This window comes from Chiloscyllium plagiosum, unplaced genomic scaffold (genome assembly GCF_037043375.1).
Source record: "Chiloscyllium plagiosum isolate Xiang-an unplaced genomic scaffold, Cpla_swu_hap1 HiC_scaffold_22, whole genome shotgun sequence".
In the NCBI taxonomy this organism is placed as follows: domain Eukaryota; kingdom Metazoa; phylum Chordata; class Chondrichthyes; order Orectolobiformes; family Hemiscylliidae; genus Chiloscyllium; species Chiloscyllium plagiosum.
In genome coordinates this window covers 29598604-29618068 of record NW_028270160.1, presented here as the reverse complement: position 1 = coordinate 29618068, position 19465 = coordinate 29598604, and the positions used below count along the sequence as shown (strand labels likewise).

Genomic DNA, 19465 nt, shown 5'->3' with positions numbered 1-19465 from the left:
TCGGATGCTGCCTGAACTGCTGTGCTCTTCCAGCACCACTAATCCAGAATCAGTTCTGAAGAGCCATTCGACTTGCAGTGTTCCTCCCCACTAATGATGTCAGACCTGCTGAGTCTCTCCAACAACTTCTGTTTTAGTTTCATTCTCTTTTTTCCCAACTCACACAAAGGTATTTCCCTAAGCATTTATTTCTAAAACAGAATTTCAAATATTAAGAGGGTTCCTCCTTCACAGATGATACAGACATAAGCGACACGTTAAGTAACAACACTACCTCAGTTGGCGCCTTCGATTTCCGGCGCATCTGAATGACGTCGGTGACGTGTTGGAGAGGCGCCGGTTCGGCTCTGGGCTGAGGTTGTTGGGGAGGGAGCGGAAAGATGTCTGAGGGCAAAGGTCGAAGCCGAGCTCCTTATCCCAGCGGGGGTTCGCAGCGCCCCGTTGCCGGCACCTCCAACGGCACCATGGCCGGAGCCGGAGCTCCGCAGCGCGGCAGGAGGAACTCGGCCGTCTCGGATTGTGTCATGACCGAGGATGAAGAGCTGGCCGACGGCGCCATCCCGTATGGGGCCCGGGATGATGACCCGAACCGCCGGAGGATGCTGAGGCACCAGTACCGGGAGCTCATCAACAGCGTCCAGCGTGAGTGAGCAGGCCCGGGCCCCCCCGGCTTCCGCACCTCCTGTTCTCACTCTCACCAGGAGACCCTGGGTCGTCCCCCTCCCCCGTGAACTCCAGTAGGAAACATGTCAGAACAAATAAAAAACTTTCGTGCTGACACTCAAACATTGATGTATAAATATCACGGGCCAGTTTGATACCCCGTTACCTGTACCTGCATCTTTATTATTGAGAATAATAAGTTTGAGTAGGCTTGCCCTTTATAATAGAGCTTATCAATAAGTTCCACTTGGTTAGACTTGAACAATAACACCACGTTCGAGCGGGAGATTTAGGTTCAATTCCCATCTGCTCCAGAGATGTGTAATACAATCTCTGGGGAGGTTGATTTTAAAAATAGCTGAAGTTGCTAGTTTGTAGCTTTCATGAAAAAATGTCATTGCAGAATATGATTCTGAAAGCTGGTCAGATTTATCCACCTTCCCAGTTCAGTTGCTTACCCACTATCCTCATGTGGTTACCAATCTGGTTTTGTGAAATAAAAGTGGTGAGAACAGTTTTCTCATCCAATGTTAGTGGAATCTGGAATTTTCTTGTTTATTCCACTGGATCTGATCTGTTTTTGCTTAGACAATAACTTACGACACTGGAGGTGAGTCTATGATCCGTTTTCCTTTGTTGGTTTCACAGTTCCTCAAGCACCTGCTGCAAGATCTCCATTCTCTTCTAAAACATAAGTGTTGATGTGAATCAGGATTCTTGGCTCAATTTTGTTCCAGATGAATTTTCCCCATCTATTGTTATGCTTCCCTCCCTTGCACCAAGGGACATTGATCAGCCACAGCTGCAAATTTGGCAGAAGTTCTACCACTACTAATGAATTGGAGTTCTTTCATGAGGAATCTTTTGCATCACATTGTTAATTTGTTGTTTTCATTTCTAATGGATGTCATGAAGGACATGAATTTCTCAAATGTAAGCATTAACTGTTTCCAATGCCCTAAGTTATCTAAATTCTTGTTTATATGTTTGTATCCTGTAATTACATCATCTACTCCCTATCTTTGTAGTCTTCTGTAGTGTTGGAATCAAGTAATCCACAGATTTTTGATTTGCATTCTCCCCCTCAATTTTTGCAGAAAATCGAGAGGACATGATCAGACCCAACAGCAATAAATTAACAGAAGCACTTGAAGAAGCGAACAAGCTGTTTTCCAATGGTAAGGCTCTATTAATTCTGTGTACATGTATACAAATGACAGGTTGCAATGCAGTGAAATTCAAAAATACAAAGTTGGTTTGAGACACAAAAAATGAACATGCTAGTACAGCACCAGTAAGTTTCCTGTTCAGGCCATATCTAAAAATATCAGACTACATCTTGGTTAAGGTTATCAAAGAAACTATGGCCAGTGGTGTACAATTTTGTTTTCTTACCTAATTTCCTCAGTATTTTGGTATTTGTCACCATGAACCTATGGGGTATAAATATCCAGTAGCTGAATGATTTTTTGTACAGAGACCTCTTATGGCTTTGAACACTGCACACTACTTGAAAATTTAAATTATGCCTTATTATGTATCTTTCAGTTCGACAGACACGTGAGGCAGCTTTGGATGCGCAGTTTCTGGTGCTTGCAACAAACCTGGGTCAAGAGAAAGCTAATCAGTTACACACAGACATGATGGTTTTTGACCCATCAGTCTTTGCAGAGGAACTAGTAAGTTTTGATTGCATGCAAAAGTATTGGAAAAATAAATTGAAAAACTTTCAAATTCATCCCATACGTCAAGCTCGAAACACGTTTAAACTCTGATTTTTTTCGTTTTGTACTTAACTTGCATAATTAACATTATTAGAGTCAATAATGACTGTAACTGATTACTGTATCTATCCAATAGCTTTGACATTTGTGTGATTTGGTAAATACTTTGTGGTCTTGACTTTTAGAGTAATAGCCTATTTGATTTATTTTAAATCAAAGTATTTATTTCTAATAATTTCCGGTCTTTTTTATACACAAGATTACTTCACAAAGATTAAAAGCATATGGTAACAATCTTCATTTCCGAGAGAAATAGAAGGACTCTTTGCTGGTTTTATGTTTTAATCAATAAGATTATTATGACCTTGATGTTTAAATCGAATACTGATATTATCACCTCCTTTAATATGGTATGTATCGCTAGATTAGGAGGAGGAATGCATAGCTGGAAAACAGAATCTAAAATCTGCTATTTTTACCACAAGGAATTTGTTTATAATGATTGGAATAAAAACTAATGTATAAATCACAATTTCACAAGTTATTTTAACAGTTAATAGCCACAATAAAATACTTTGTTTTTCTCTTCACAGAATTTAAATGCCAATTCTAATACTGTTGGTTATAAATTACTTTTGTGCAGTTAACATTCATGGGCTTGAACCGACTCGAAACTGAAGGGAGTGATGATGACGATGAATCTGCAGGGTGGCTTCCAAAAGATGCCTGGACCAAACTTGGAAAAGAAGCTGAGAAATATTTTAAAAGAGCTCCGACCTTTCATTTTATGTAAGTTGAGTGCATTTTTCTCCTGTTACTGTTGACAATTCAGACTATTCAAGAAGACTTGTAGCTCAGGTTGTGGATGAGGTTATTGGCTTGCTTGCTGAACTGCTAATTTTGTTTGCAGATGTTTCATCACCATGCTAAGTAACATCGTCATTGCGCCTCCAGTGAAGCTTTGGTGTTCTGTCCTGCTTGCTGTTTGTGTATCCAGTTCTGCTGGGGTTGGTGGTGTCATTTCCGGTTTTGTTGTTGGTTCTGTTTCTTATTATGTGGGGTCCAACCCTACATGTTTGTTAATGGAGTTCCTGGCTGAGTGCCAGGCTCCCAAGAATTTCCATACATGTCTTTGTTTGGCTTGTCCTCGGATGGATATGTTGCCCCAATCGAATTGGTGTCCTTTTATTGTCCATGTGAAGTGATATAAGTGATAGCTGGTCATGCATCTTGGTGGCTAGTTGGTGTTTATGTACCCTGGTGGCTAATTTCCTTCCTATTTGCCCCATTAGTGATTTTGGCAGTCTTCATGTATTTTGGATATAACGTTGGTCCTGTTGATTGTGGATATAGGATCTTTTTGTACTTGTTTGTCGTTGTCGTAGTAGGTTGTGGGCTACCATGATACCCAGGGGTCGGAGTAGTGTGGTGGTCATTTCTGATATGTCCTTAATATATGGTAGTGTGGCCAGTGTATTCATGCATGTTGTGCCTTCCTGTCATGTGGGTATCGGCAGACTGCGCTTTTTGGGTACCCATTGTTTCTGACAACGTTGTGTAGGTGTTCGTCTTCTGCTTTGCACAGCTCCAGGGTGCTGCGGTGTGTTGTGGCTCGCCTCAACAGTGTTCTGTGTTCTGATGCATCTCTGTTTGTAGGTGTTGGGATGGTTGGTTTTGAGAACTTGGTCTGTGTGGATAGCCTTCCTGTGTATGCTGGTCTGGAGCTCCCCATTGGCTTTGCATTCAATCATTACGTCTCGGAATGGCAGTCGGTTGTTTTTTTTTCTTCCTTGGCTTGTGCCCGAAACATCGATTCTCCTGCTCCTTTGATGCTGCCTGACCTGCTGCGCTTTTCCAGCAACACATTTTTCAGCTCTGATCTCCAGCATCTGCAGTCCTCACTTTCTCCTAGAAATTTATGCCAGTAAGGATGTTGTTTTATGAGTTGATGGGTTTCCTCCAGCTGCGAGCGTTTGATGACAGAGGTATCATCCACATAGCGGATCCACAATTTTGGCTGGATACTGGGCAGTGCTGTCTGTTCTAGTCTTTGCATGACATCCTCTGCTATTAATCCTGATATTGGTGATCCCATGGATGTTCCATTGATTTATTTGTATACCTGGGAGTGAAACTGTGGGTCTGAGAGGAGGCCCCCGGTTTGTGTACTTTGGGAATCCATTGAAGCAGGATGTGTTGGATCACTCTGGCTTCATTTTTTGGAGATCAGTTAATTTCCCCTGTCTTGTAGATTTCTTCAGGTAACAATGATGCGGTATTGCAGTTGTGGTGTTGGATCTGTTGCCATCTATTGGTAGGTGTCGGTATCTGCTAGTAGTGTGTTCGCTTTCTCCATGTATTGTGCTCTGTTCAGTATGCCCTTTGTCTGCTGATAGGATTACTATGTTTTTGTTCCTCATGAGTCCTTCTAGGGCTTTCCTTTCTTGTGTGTTGAGGGTGATTCCTTCTGTCCTTCTGCTTAGCATTGGGGTCACTGTCTAGATAGTCTGTTGAGTTTCCTCTGTGAGTCCTTTGTTCTTGAGAGTGGCTTCTAAAGCCGCTAGGAGGTCCATTTTATTGGTGTCTCTTTGGTTGTAATTCAGTCTGCATACCAGTATGGCTTTTTGGTGTCTGTAATTGATTGGTTTGAGAGGTTTTTATCCAAGTGTATGATTTGTTTGTGTGAGTTAGTTTCTTCTGTACGGTTAGTCTTTTCTTTGTCTTGGTCTTCCATTGTTTCATGCAAATGGCTAGTTCTAGTGTAGTTGTTCCGTTCATGCTTGGTCGAGTTGGTGTACAAAGTTTTTTGGCACACGATTTCCTGCTCATCTTTGTGGAGGCAGTTGTGGGTATCATTAACCACTACCCATAGCATTCTGCGGCTGTTATGTTCTGCTATGTTCTGCGCTAATTGGATGTTGAGAGGTTGTATATATATTGTACGTTGTGGTCACACCTGTTTTCTGATGCATTCATGCAGGAAGTGGAGTTGCTCATGTGTAGCGCTCTCAGATGGCAGAGGTTTCCCATCGTCAGACAGTTTCAGAGTGTTGTGCCTGGAGTTGTTGAGAGTATTCATGAAGATTTGTAGTTTAGGTTGTGGATGAGATTATTGACTTGCTTGCTGAGCCGGTAAGTTTGTTTGCAGCTGTTTCATCATCATGCAAGGTCACATCATCAGTGCGCCTCCGGTGAAGCATTGGTGTTCTGTCCCACTTATTATTTACTTGTCTGGTTCTGCTGGGGTTGGTGGTGTCATTTCCAGGTTTGTTGTTGGTTCTGTTTCTTATTGGTTGGTATGTGGGGTCCAAATCTGCATGTTTGTTAATGGAGTTCTGGTTGAATATCAGGCTTCCAGGAATTCCCAAGTCTCTGTTTGGCTTGTCCAATTTGAATGGGACAATGTATCCATCTAGGAAAGCCAAACAGAGACTTGGGAATTTCTGGAAGCCTGACACTCAACCCAGAACTCCATTAACAATAATGTAGATTTGGCCCCAAATACTAACCAGTAACTAACAGAACCAACAAAAACAACCAGGAATGACACCACCAACCCCAGCAGAACCAGACACATAAATAGCAAGTGGGGCAGAACACCAGTGCTTCACTGGGGGTGCACGGATGATGTTGTTTAGCATGATGGTAAAACATCTGTGAACAAACTTACTAGCTCAGCGAGCAAGTCAACAGCTTCACTTGTGATAATGCCAACCTTGTAGTATTGCATTGGCTGTCATGTTTTATTGGTGTGATAACTTATTTTATTGAGATTATGAGTTGAGGTTATGAGGAATGCTGTGCAAGTTTACTTTAAACATTATTGTCTTATGATCTAGGCTGGGGTCATTCAAGAGTGAACCTCCAGTTCCACGACAGAGAACTGAGAGACAGAAGAGAGCCCCAACAAAAGAAGAACATAGAATAATGCCAACTCAGGTTTGTTGTATTTTTAATGTTTCACTGTCAATCTGCATTTCATTGTTTCCATGCCTGAGTTCAGGCTGTCTTCTCAACAAAACCTTTTGGATTACATGTGGACCAACACAGATACAAATTGTGTTGTGTAAGGCAATCACACAAATGTGAAATTCTCTATCTGGCCTTTGTGATAACACAGTAAATTTTGGACAGGCGAAACATAAACTTAGCCAGCACTTCTAAACTTCCTTTTTTTTCTTCTTAATTCACGGGATGTGGGCAGTACTGACCCGGCCAGCATTTATTACCCATCCCTAATTGCCCAGAGGGCAGTGTAAGAATTAACCACATTGTCATGGGTCTGGGGTAATTTGCAGGCCATATCAAGTAAGGATGTCAGTTTTCTTCCCTAAAGGACATTAGTGAACCAGGTGGGATTTTCCGATAATCGAGAGTCGTTTCATGGTTACCAATAGACGTCTAATTCCAGATGATTGTGGAATTCAAATTCCACCATCTGCCGTGGCAAGATTCGAACCTGGGTGCCCAGACATTGCCAGGATCTCTGGATTAATAGTGTACCAATAATACCACTGGGCCGTCATCTCCCCTGAATTATTATTTGCCTTTTTTCCTTATGTGATCCGGAACCACATGCCATAGTGTTAAAGGTTTAGATGGAGAGAAATTTTTTAAGTGTGTACAAGACAATTTTCTGATTCAGTATGTGGATTTACCTACTAGAGGTGCAAAACTTGACCTACTCTTGGGAAATAAGGCAGGGCAGGTGACTGAGGTGTCAGTGGGGAAGCACTTTGGGGCCAGTGACCATAATTCTATTCATTTTAAAATAGTGATGGAAAAGGGTAGACCAGATCTAAAAGTTGAAGTTCTAAATTGGAGGAAGGCCAATTTTGACGGTATTAGGCAAGAACTTTCAAAAGCTGATTGGAGGCAGATGTTCGCAGGCAAAGGGACGGCTGGAAAATGGGAAGCCTTCAGAAATGAGATAACAAGAATCCAGAGAAAGTATATTCCCATCAGGGTGAAAGGGAAGGTTGGTAACTGTAGGGAATGCTGGATGACTAAAGAAATTGAGGGTTTGGTTAAGAAAAAGAAGGAAGCATATGTCAGGTACAGACAGGATAGATCGAGTGAATCCTTAGAAGAGTATAAAGAAAGTAGGAGTATACTTAAGAGGGAAATCAGGAGGGCAAAACGGGGACATGAGATAGCTTTGGCAAATAGAATTAAGAAGAATCCAAAGGGTTTTTACAAATATATTAAGGACGAAAGGGTAACTAGGGAGAGAATAGGGCCCCTCAAAGATCAGCAAGGCGGCCTTTGTATGGAGCCACAGAAAATGGGAGAGATACTAACTGAATATTTTGCATCAGTGTTTACTGTGGAAAAGGATATGGAAGATATAGACTGTATGGAAATAGATGGTGACATCTTGCAAAATGTCCAGATTACAGAGGAGGAAGTGCTGGATGTCTTGAAACGGTTAAAGGTGGATAAATTCCCAGGACCTGATCAGGTGTACACGAGAACTGTGTGGGAAGCTAGAGAAGTGATTGCTGGGCCTCTTGCTGAGATATTTGTATCATCGATAGTCACAGGTGAGGTGCCAGAAGACTGGACGTTGGCAAACGTGGTGCCACTGTTTAAGAAGGGTGGTAAGGACAAGCCAGGGAACTATAGACCAGTGAGCCTGACCTTGGTGGTGGGCAAGTTGTTGGAGGGAATCCTGAGGGACAGGATGTACATATATTTGGAAAGGCAAGGACTGATTCGGGATAGTCAACATGGCTTTGTGTGTGGGAAATCATGTCTCACAAACTTGATTGAGTTTTTTGATGAAGTAACAAAGAAGATTGATGAGGGCAGAGCAGTAGATGTGATCTATATGGACTTCAGTAAGGCGTTCGACAAGGTTCCCCATGGGAGACTGATTAGCACGGTTAGATCTCATGGAATACAGGGAGAACTAGCCATTTGGATACAGAACTGGCTCAAAGGTAGAATATAGAGGGTGGTGGTGGAGGGTTGTTTTTCAGACTGGAGGCCTGTGACCAGTGGAGTGCCACAAGGATCGGTGCTGGGCCCTCTACTTTTTGTCATTTACGTAAATGATTTGGATGCGAGCGTAGGAGGTAGAGTTAGTAAGTTTGCAGATGACACCAAGGTGTAGTGGACAGCAAAGAGGGTTACCTCAGATTACAACAGGATCTTGACCAGATCGGCCAATGTGCTGAGAAGTGGCAGATGGAGTTTAATTCAGCTAAATGTGAGGTGCTGCATTTTGGGAAAGCAAATCTTAGCAGGACTTATACAATTAATGGTAAGGTCCTAGGGAGTATTGCTGAGCAAAGAGACTTGGAGTGCAGGTTCATAGCTCCTTGAAAGTGGAGTCGCAGGTAGATAGGATAGTGAAGAAGGCGTTTGGTATGCTTTCCTTTATTGGCCAGAGTATTGAGTACAGGAGTTGGGAGGTCATGTTGCGACTGTATAGGACATTGGTTAGGCCACTGTTGGAATATTACGTGCAATTCTGGTCTCCTTCCTATTGGAATGATGTTGTGAAACTTGAAAGGGTTCAGAAAAGATTTAAAAGGATGTTGCCAGGGTTGGAGGATCTGAGCTACAGGGTGAGGCTGAACAGGCTGGGGCTGTTTTCCCTGGAGCGTCGGAGGATGAAGGGTGACCTTATAGAGGTTTACAAAATTATGAGGGGCATGGATAGGATAAATAGACAAAGTCTTTTCCCTGGAGTCGGGGAGTCCAGAGCTAGAGGGCATATGTTTAGGGTGAGAGGGGAAAGATATAAAAGAGACCTAAGGGGCAATGTTTTCACGCAGAGGGTGGTACGTGTATGGAATGAGCTGCCAGAGGAAGCGGTGGAGGCTGGTACAATTGCAACATTTAAGAGGCATTTGGATGGGTATATGAATAAGAAGGGTTTGGAGAGATATGGGATGGGTGCTGGCAAATGTGACTAGATTGGGTTGGGATATCTGGTCAGCATGGATGGGTTGGACCGAAGGGTCTGTTTCCATGCTTTACATCTCTATGACTCTAAGTCATGTGAACAAACCATCTAGATTATGATAGTGTTGGACCAGCAATCCAAAGGCACTGATTTTAAGAGTTCAATTGAAGTTCTTTTTCTTTTCATTCATTCAGAGAGGTTTATTGCTCAGAGGGCATTTGAGAGACAACCCCATTGCTGTGGGTTTGGAGTCACATATAGGCCAGACCAGGAAAGGGTAGCAGTTTTGTTCTCAAAAGGATTTTGGTGAACCAGATGAGTTTTTTCCAACAATGGATTCATTGTCATGATTAGATTTCCAGATTTTTATTGAATCCAATTCAAATTTCACCATCTGCCATGGCAGGGTTTGAACCTGAGTCCCTAGAACTTGGGTCTCAGGATTAACAGTCCAGCAATTGCATCACTGGGCCATTGCTTCCCCTGTTGTGTTTAGTACCCTGCGGCTAGCAACAAAGGTGAGAAAGAATTACTGATTCTGGAAGCTCAACTCTATTAAATAAAACAAAGCCAATTCACTAATAACCTTTTTTCGAGAAGCATATCTGTATGACCACTGGTCTGGTCTGTGTGACTAATGTCCTGTTGAGGATTTATTCTGAAATGCCCTGTTAAGTGGCTTAGCTAGGCCCTCTTCCATAAGCCAGTAAGATGCAGGAGGAGTAGGCCATTCAGCCCATTGAGTTGCACCTCCATTCAATGAAATCATGGCTAAATCAATGCTCAACCCCACTTTCTTGTCTTAACTATAATCCTTGATTCCCTTACTGATTAAAAATTTGGCTGTCTCAGCCTTCAATATATAATTAATGACCAAACCTTAACAGCAAAAACAGGAAAAGAATTCCACAGACTCACAACCTCCTGAAAGAAGAAATTCCTCTGCATCTCTGTTTTTAACTGTGCGATCCATTATTCTGAAATTATGCTGTCTGGTCCTAGATTCTCCCACCCTGGGAAACAACCTTTCCACGTCTACTCTGTCAAGTTTCCTGAAACTCTTGTATGTTTCAATAAAGCTGACTCTCTTTTCTGCTAAATTTCAATGAGCACAGGCCCAACCTACTCAACTTATCTTCATAAGACAATCCCCGCATACCTGATGTGAGCCTAGTGAACCTTCTCAGGATTGCCTCCAAAGCCTGCATATTTTTTCTTTACATAAGGGGCCCAAACCTTTCACAGTATTCCAGCTATGGCTTGACTCATGCATTGTATAGTTTTAGTAAAATTTCCCTACTTGTATACTTCATATCCTTTGAAATAAAGGACATTCCATTTATTTTCCCTATTACCACCTGAACTTGGATGCTAGCTTTTTGTGATTCATGTACAAGCACTCTCAGAACCTCTATTCTGTAGTTTTCTGTAGTCTGTCTTCATTTAAATAATACTTCACTCCACTACCCTTCCTGGCAGTGTGCTTAGCTTTCACCCACTCGTATAGACCTGCCTATATCCTTCTGCAAACTCTTTATCACCTTCACATCTATTTGTGTCATCCACAAACTTTGCTATAGTATATTCACTTACCTCATCCAAGTCGTTCATATATATTTTAAATAATTACGGCCCTAGCACTGATCCCTGCGGCACACCACTAGTTACAAGTTGCCATCCTGAACGTTGTATCCTAACTCTATTAGTTAGCCAGTCTTCTGTCATGAGCAGTGAGGGATGGATAAGAAATGTGACCTTGCCTGCATACTATGGAGTCATGCAGCATAGAAACAGGCCCTTTGGCATACCATGTCTATGTCAATCAACAAACACCAAATGACATGAATCCCATTTAACTCCATAGCCTACAGTGCCCTGGCATTTTAAATATACATTGACATGTTGCACGAGTACCATCCTCCATCCCTCTCTCAGGAACACAGTCATACTTCTACCACCCTGTGGATGAAAATATTTTTTCTCCAATCTCTTCTAACCCGATTACTCCTCACCCTAAACTTATGCCTCCTGGTCTCAGACACATTTGCCAAAGGGAAAAGATTCTCACAATTTATTCTGTCTATGCCTTTCAAAATTTTGTACTCCTCAATCGGATCTCCTCCTCAGCCTCCTCTGCTCCAAAAAATAAACCCAGCCTGTCCAGTCTCTTATAACTGAGACTTTTCATTCCAGACAACATGCTGATGATCTATTTTCTTTCAATGCCTTTTAGTTTTAATCCTCATGACCTATAGCTCACTGGAATACTTCCTGGATCTAAGTTTTTGGAACTTGTATTGTTATTCAACTCTTTTCATTAAAAATCTGGATCTTATAAATCTACTCAGCTCTAAAACCAAACTTTTTGTTCCAATGATTTAACTGGAGCAGTGCAAAATCAAACATTAGCAAACAAGTTTGTAACTGAATTCCAGTTATGAAAATATCAAAAAGTCATTTTAAATGAAGCAGGAATTAAATTTGAGAGTCAACCCAGTGATGTACAAACAGTACTTAGTTTTTTTAATTTAAATTGCAGTTTTAAAAGTTTGGTTTAGCCTTTTTTTCCCTAACTGTAGTATGATCTTCTTAAATAATATGGAATATTAAGGCTCTTTATTATGCCCTTCCACTATTGGTCCCACTTTTTCTTAAGTGATTCCTAAATAAATACTGAATACATGGAATAAATCTGACCTGTTAAAATGGCATTTAAATAGCTTGAAATAAAGGAAAATGTGAGCAGTAAATTCGAGCTGTTAACTTGGAGATTTATGTAAATGATCTTACCTAGATTTTTAAATTTAAAAAATTATTTAATTTTTGAACAGTCTGCTTCTATAAATCACTTATTTTTAAAAGCTGAAGAAAATGGATGAATCTCATCAAGAAGCCACTGAAAAGGAAGTTGAAAGGATCTTGGGACTGCTACAGGAATACTTCAAATCTGACCGTGAGTATGGTACATGCAGCATGCTAACTTCTGGACCTTTGTTGCTATTCTTTACAGTTAAAACTCTTGACACAATTCTGAAACAATCTTTGCCACTACTATTTAAGAGTTTCAAGTTGAGTAATGAAAACTAGAACTATGTTTTATGTAATTTTGTAGTAGTAAATGTACTTAACATGACAACGAAAGGACTGGACTATTTCTAGTACTCAAAATTTGACTTGGATGTAGAACTTTGTCCAATTGATACCATTGCGTAATACTTTTTTTTTCATTCACTCTTAATCAGCCATATATGCATATATATTTTGATTGTTTCATTCTTTGCCTCATAATCTTGTGTTTCACATTTGATTCTTTTTAATTCATTCATGAGGTATGGGCATTACTGATTAGGTCAGCATGTATTGCCATTCCTTAATTGCCCTGGATAAGTGTTCATTTTGAACATAATGGTGGTTGATGTTCGACTTACTTAACAGGAATTACTCTTGATCTCAGTCAATTCCATTGATCTTGCAGACAGCCCCATTCCATCTACAGAATAACTTTGAACAATGTTGGGCGGCATGGTGGCACAGTGGTTAGCACTGCTGCCTCACAGCGCCAGAGACCCGGGTTCAATTCCCGCCTCAGGCGACTGACTCCCCGAATCTGCGTGGGTTTCCTCCGGGTGCTCTGGTTTCCTCCCACAGTCCAAAAGATGTGCAGGTCAGGTGAATTGACCATGCTAAATTGCCCATAGTGTTAGGTGAGGGGTAAATGTAGGGGTATGGGTGGGTTACGCTTTGGCGGGTTGGTGTGGACTTGTTGGGCCGAAGGGCCTGTTTCCACACTGTAATGTAATCTAATCTAAAAAAATGTTAAATCACTGAATTGTTTGAAGTGACCTAATTTAACGAGCAACCTTGGCCTTCAGAACTTTATGGTGGGAACCAACTGTTGCAGGTGCATTTTATCCTTTGCTCAACATTCCTATTTTCAGCAGTTTAATCTCTGCCTCATCTCCACATTCATGGAAGTACATCACACAATACTGCCAGAACATTGCTATATTGCATTCTACCACTGTTTACATACCTCAACAATACAATACAATAACAACTTCTATCTAATCATGTATAATTCATTCATCTTTCTCATCATTCACTTTGTCTGCATCTTCTGTTTGTAAATTATAACTCTTTTTGCTTTCAAGCAATGACTATTGAGACACGATTTTAGTTTAATTAGCTGATTTCCAAATCTGGTATTTGCTCAACCATAAAGTATATTTTAAAAAGGTTCATACAATTAGGATTTGAAGAGAGAATGCAACCTTGTGAAGATTGTAATTTTGTGAATGTATTTTTACAGCTGAGACACCAATCAATTTCTTTGACTTTGTAATTGATCCACATTCTTATGCACGGACTGTAGAGAACATATTTCATGTGTCCTTCATTGTGAGGGTAAGTGTTACATAAAATAATTGACTGGAAGGGCAACTACTTTCACCAAACTTCCCTCTGCCAAAAGAGTACATCAAAGCCTTGTGTAAGAGGAGAAATTTCACCTTGCGAGAGCAAGATGCTGTTTTCTCCTGATCTGTAAACGTCTTGCTCTGTTGTCTCATGAATGTTGATCATCCTTGTGGCTATTCATTTGCAGGATGTTATAGTTTGGGTTATAGCTGTTATTGTTTGATAGCTCTACCAAGGCCTCTGAACAGTGTGCCTTCTCTAACCTAACAGTGCTAAAATTTGTTTGTAACGTCGCTGCTGCCTGGTTCACCTGAGACCAACTATTATAGTACAGATTAGAGAATTTTTTTCTGTAAAGGATTATTTCCTACGTTGTACCTCAAGGGTCCATTTTGTACAAATAAGTTGATATAGAAACTTCCCTTGTGCATCTAATACTGTATTGAATTTGTAGCCTTTGCTTGAGACTGTTAAGTGTTGATTCCAGCTTGGGCAGTACTTTGTAGATGCATCTATAATGTAGAGTACTTTTAGTTGTACCTTTAGCAATTTCCCCATTGTAGTTGAATGTTTAGTGAGCATGACGGAATCATTGGAATGCAAAGTTTCTTTTTTATAAAAGTTGAGTGGGTTCAAGGCCCTTTATGTGCACTAATTGCATCTGGTCGGGTGTTCTACTGACACTGTGCTTTGCAGTGTGAAATTCTCCATTTCATAGAGCTTTATTGACCATTAAATCTAGTTCCAACTCTGGATATTATCTATAATTATGGTATAATATCATTTCAGGATGGATTTGCTGCCATTGGACTTGATCAAGATAAACTACCGATCATTGGTGAGTTACTGTAGCGATTTATCTGGAGACTTCTTTTACAGCTGGGCTCAATTAGTACTAATGTTTATCTATTGCATAGAATAACTTCTGTCTTTTTGAAAAGATAACTGAATCCCATTGCATTATTTGAAGAATAACATTGGCATTCTCTCAGGTTTCTGGTCAATACTTATCCAAAGTATTGGTCATGTATCCGATTTCTGTTTGGAGGACCCTGCTATACATTAGTTGATTGTTCAGAGTGTATTGGGTACCCCAGGGAATGCAAAATGCCCTCTGCAAATGCAACTCCTTCCCTTTTTATATTTGGAAGTCATGACCAGAGCTCAGTCTGCTTGTAACTATAATTTGTAAAAAGGATCTGAAACATAAGTAAATTGTCTTTTTTTTTTGTAAACGTAGTGGACCAATTTATTGTATATATTTTCATAATGATTATATTTATGTTGTCAATGTTTTAGAGAACAGATCCATCTTCACCATCACGTACAAACAAATCTCCAAAATTGGTGTTGTTAAGCTTGCAGATAACTCATTTTATCAAACCTGTTCTTCTGTCTGTATGCATAAATCTTCTGCTTGAACAGGACTACAATTGTAGCTTTCTTTTGTGATTTGATGAATCACAAAGTGTTTCTCAAAGAAAGATGGGCAGATAGGGTTACACATTAGGGCCTTGACAGTTGCAAGCACAGCCACCAATGGTAGAATGATTAAAAGTGGATGTGTAAGAGGTCATAATTGGAGCAGCACAGGCATCATGGAGGTTTCCAGAGCTGGAGGGACTTGATATCAAATCAAAAAGTCATGGGAAGAATTTGAAAAAAAAGAATGAGAATTATAAAACTGAAGTGCTGCTTACGTAGGCCATATGGCACAGAGATGGGCCATTTGGCCCAGTTCATGCCGGTACCTATGCACCCACTTGAGTGGCTTCCTTCCTTTCCTTATCTAAATCTACCATCCTAACCATCTATTTCTTGCTCACTGATCTATTTGCCTAACTTTCCATTAAACATCTATAGTATTCATTTTCAACTACACCTTTGGAGGAGTGAGTTCAATATTCTCACCAGTTTTTGGGTAAAATAAGTTTTGAATTCCTTCTTGGATTTCTTGGTCATTACCTTGTGTTTATGGCTTCTATTTATGTTCTTCACATAAGAAAATTTTCTTTCCACTGATTTTGAACTTCTGATCTTGGTTTTCATGCTATTCTGTGAACTAAAGTGCAGCCTATCATTGTCCACCATGTAAGATTGATGATTAGGTGTTAAATTGTTCTGGATTGAATCAACATGTGTCTCAATGCAATTCTTAGATAACAGTATAATTTTCTGGTTTCTCAGAAAAGCTGTTCTCTTGGCCTTGGGTTGAGATACACCATTTGTAATGAAATGTGAGTTGTTTGTTATGTTGGCCAGCAGCCAATGAGATCTTATGGATTACCTTGCTTAGAATATTTGAGGCATTATGTTAGCATCGAGTCAATAAATCTATTAACTTGAACCGATTTCAAGACATGGCCAGGTCCCTGATATTTGTCAATGGGTATAAAATAGACCAAGATTAATCATAAGTGTGCGTGTATTATCAAAGGAAATATGAATTTTTGTGATATTTATTTTCAGAGCCAGTAAATGAAGCTGTTGATAATGAAAGACCACAACAACAAAGGCAACAAACAGTTATTTCTTTGAGTCAGCAGGAGTGGAAAGTAGGTATAGTAACTTGAGACTTAAAGAAAATTAACTATACTAAGGCCATTTTGAAGTTTTTAATCAAATTTAAGTTGAGAGAGGCTTTATTCTGAACTGTCTTGCAATCAAAAGATTTTGTTCAGGATTTTTAAGTATTCCATACACTGTGTTAAGGGAGATAGTGATGCAGTAGTGATGTCTCTGGACTAGTAATTCAGAGCCCCAATTTGATATTCTGGAGACGTGTTTGAATCCCACCATAGCAAATGTTGGAAATTTGAATCCCATTTTTAAAAAAATCTGCAATTAAAAGATGTAATCACTGTTGATTGAACCAACAGGTTTTTAAATTCACTGTTGCCCTTTTGAGGGAAGGACATTGTTGTCCTTACCTGATCTGGCTTTTGTGATACCAGACCCACAGTAATGTGGTTGGCTCTTAATTGCCCTCTGCAATGGTCCTAGTAAGCCACTCAGTGGGCAATAAATGCCGGTCAAGCCAGCAATGCTCACATCCCATTAATGAATTAAGAAACAATTTTGTAGGATGACATGTAAATGTCATAAGGAGAAAGTAAGGACTCCAGATAGAGTCATAGAGATGTACAGCACAGAACAGACCCTTCTGTCCAATTCGTCCATGCCGACCAGATATCCCAGCCCAATCTAGTCCCATTTGGCAGCACCCGGCCCATTATCCCTCCAAACCCTTCCTGTTCATGTACCCATCCAGATGCCTTTTAAATGTTGCAAGTGTACCAGCCTCCACCACTTTCTCTGGCAGCCCATTCCATACACGCACCACCATCAGCATAAAAAAGTTGGTGTGTGGTGATGGGGAAGGTAGCTTGGAAGGTGATAGGTGAATGCAAGTGGGGGGTGATGGTGATAGGTCAGAGTTGTGGGTGGAGCGGATAGGTGGGAAGGAAGATGGATAATGGGATAGTTCAAGAGGGCGGTGCTGAGTTGGAGGGGTTGAATCTGGGATGAGGTGGGGGGGGGGTGGAAGGAGAGATGAAGTTAACATGCTCACTTATTCTAATTGACTGCTGACAGATACTTTGAATCTTTAAAATACCATGAGTGCTGTGATATTTTGCTTCATAGAATCTCTGCAGTGTGGAAGCAGGCCATTTGGCTCATCATGTCCACACTGACCCTCCAAAGAGCATCCCATCCAGATCCCACCTCCCCCACCCTATCCTGTATTTCCCATGGCTAATCCATCTAGCCTGCACATGTTTGGGGATTGTGGGAGGAAACCAGAGCACCTGACAGCAACCCATGCAGACATGGAGAATGTACAAACTCCACAGTCACCTACAGAAATATACCTGGTTCCCTGGCACTCTGATGCAGCAGTGTTAACCAACCGCTGAGCCACCATGCTTGGATGTAGAAGTAACTTGTATTAGGCAAATTGTAGTGAAATGAAAGCAGAATTCTTTATCATATTTATTATTATAGTAGACCCCCTGTTGGGTCGATAAACCAGCATTTCTGATTTATGTAGTTAACAAACCAGTTAAGCTTTTCATTTTCATAATTTAGGTTTCATTATTTTAAATAACATTTGAATTATGTACATGTGTTACAAATACTAAAATACTTATTTTAATTCTTGCAGGAAATAATTGACACATTTGAAATTGCAGATGCCATGATACCACCAGCCAAGCAAGGGGACTGATTAAATTCTTTGATATATTCAATGTGCGTAGGTTTTTAACCTGTTTATTTTTTATCAAGTGGACAATTCAGAATACTAATGTTTGTCATCTCAATTTTTTAAAATAAAGTATTTAGACAAGTTAGTGTTTCATTTGGACTGAAGTGTCGCCTTCATTGGACAGTGTGCTGTACAAGTAACATTTTTATAACTTGTGCACTGAAAATTGTATCCCAGATTTTATTAAACAAGTTATGCAACAGCACAATTCCAAAAGACCTTATAGTTCATGCTATTGAGGTGTGAAATTCTACAGTAGTACCATCAATGTATGTACTGCCAGTGACATCAGCTGATAAAACAACCATCAATCTGAGCTAACTAAAGTTAAATTAACTAAAGGATCACTTATGGCATTAACTATACATGGGTTGTAGGCCACAGGAATGGAAATCTTTATCACAACAGAATTAAAATAAATTTGAAGGTGTATGCAGTAATTACTTGTAAAATAAAGATTAATAAAAATTGAAATTTTTAATCAATTAACCTTAAGTAAATTTCTAAATCCAAAATTCAGTATTCCCTTATCTTTTTCTATGTCCTTTACCTAATTGGGCTAGCAAATGGCCTGTGTACCTGCACGACATACTCCATTTAAAATCTTCAATTTGTAGTACATTTCCTTTTTACATTTGTTTAATGTAGATTAGCAAGAAAATGGGCATATGTTCTGTAGTGTGTTCCACTGATCTTATCACATTTTGAATACTCCAATTTAAAATCAACTTTGACTGTAATTGTCCTAAAATGTGCACTTTTTGATTACTGTTCAACACTTTGTTTACAGGTGCCTTATCGAAAATCTCTGCAAGAAATAAAGATGTAATCTTCAAAGTGATGATTATTTTGTATATTTAACTGAGAAAGTTTGTACAGCAATGTAATAAACATTACACAAATGAACATGGTAATTTTTATTTTTTTTAAATTAACAATCCCAGCTCCTTTTTGTCTGGACGTAGTCGTGAATTGTGTTTTTTTAATAAAATAAATTGTTTAATTTTCCTGTTGTTGGTTCTTGTTTTTTAAAAAAATCCATGAGCAAAATTTATATACAAATGCAGGTTGACTGGAAACATTAACTATCAAATTCTTGACAAGTAAATGAATTTATCACTAAATTCATAACATAAGGCTATGATCAAATCTGGAGAGGTGAATAAATTCCACTCTCTTCACTCCTGAGGTTGGTATTACAACACGTTTTCTTCCCAATTTGACAAAGATGAGGAGTTAATTTTATTGTAAACTCACTTACTAAAAGAATGAACATTAAGATAGTAAAGCATGTCTTGAACTGCATAATGTATATACATACACTGATATGAAAACAAACTGAACAAGATGAAGTTTGAAGGGCTGTAGAATTGAAGAACAATTAGTTATTAAGTGAAGCAATTTGATCTTGAGGTTCTGGCAGGATTTTGTGATTGAAGTGGTGTTTTCCTGGATGAAGTACACCATTTCTGAAAAGATAGA

General features: G+C 39.8%; 1 protein-coding gene across 1 annotated transcript; it reads left to right on the top strand.

The window, feature by feature from the left end:
* The first annotated feature begins 347 nt into the window (after nucleotides 1-347).
* Nucleotides 348-18988, top strand: nsmce4a (NSE4A component of SMC5/6 complex). Its single transcript, XM_043712678.2, has 11 exons — nucleotides 348-642; nucleotides 1761-1841; nucleotides 2212-2342; nucleotides 3031-3176; nucleotides 6227-6326; nucleotides 12163-12253; nucleotides 13610-13704; nucleotides 14506-14554; nucleotides 16186-16271; nucleotides 17882-17967; nucleotides 18774-18988. The coding sequence occupies exons 1-10, from the start codon at nucleotides 381-383 to the stop codon at nucleotides 17942-17944; spliced, it is 1104 nt and encodes a 367-aa protein (XP_043568613.1). The 5' UTR covers nucleotides 348-380; the 3' UTR covers nucleotides 17945-17967; nucleotides 18774-18988.
* The last annotated feature ends 477 nt before the right edge of the window (nucleotides 18989-19465 follow it).

What these genes read in the sequence shown, in the direction of transcription:
- nsmce4a (XM_043712678.2), top strand. Translation starts at nt 381, where the DNA reads ATGTCTGAGGGCAAAGGTCGAAGCCGAGCTCCTTATCCCAGCGGGGGT. An exon ending in CAGTCTTTGCAGAGGAACTA is followed by an intron (nt 2,343 to 3,030) that starts GTAAGTTTTGAT and finishes ACTTTTGTGCAG; the next exon opens with TTAACATTCATGGGCTTGAA. An exon ending in ATAGAATAATGCCAACTCAG is followed by an intron (nt 6,327 to 12,162) that starts GTTTGTTGTATT and finishes TATTTTTAAAAG; the next exon opens with CTGAAGAAAATGGATGAATC.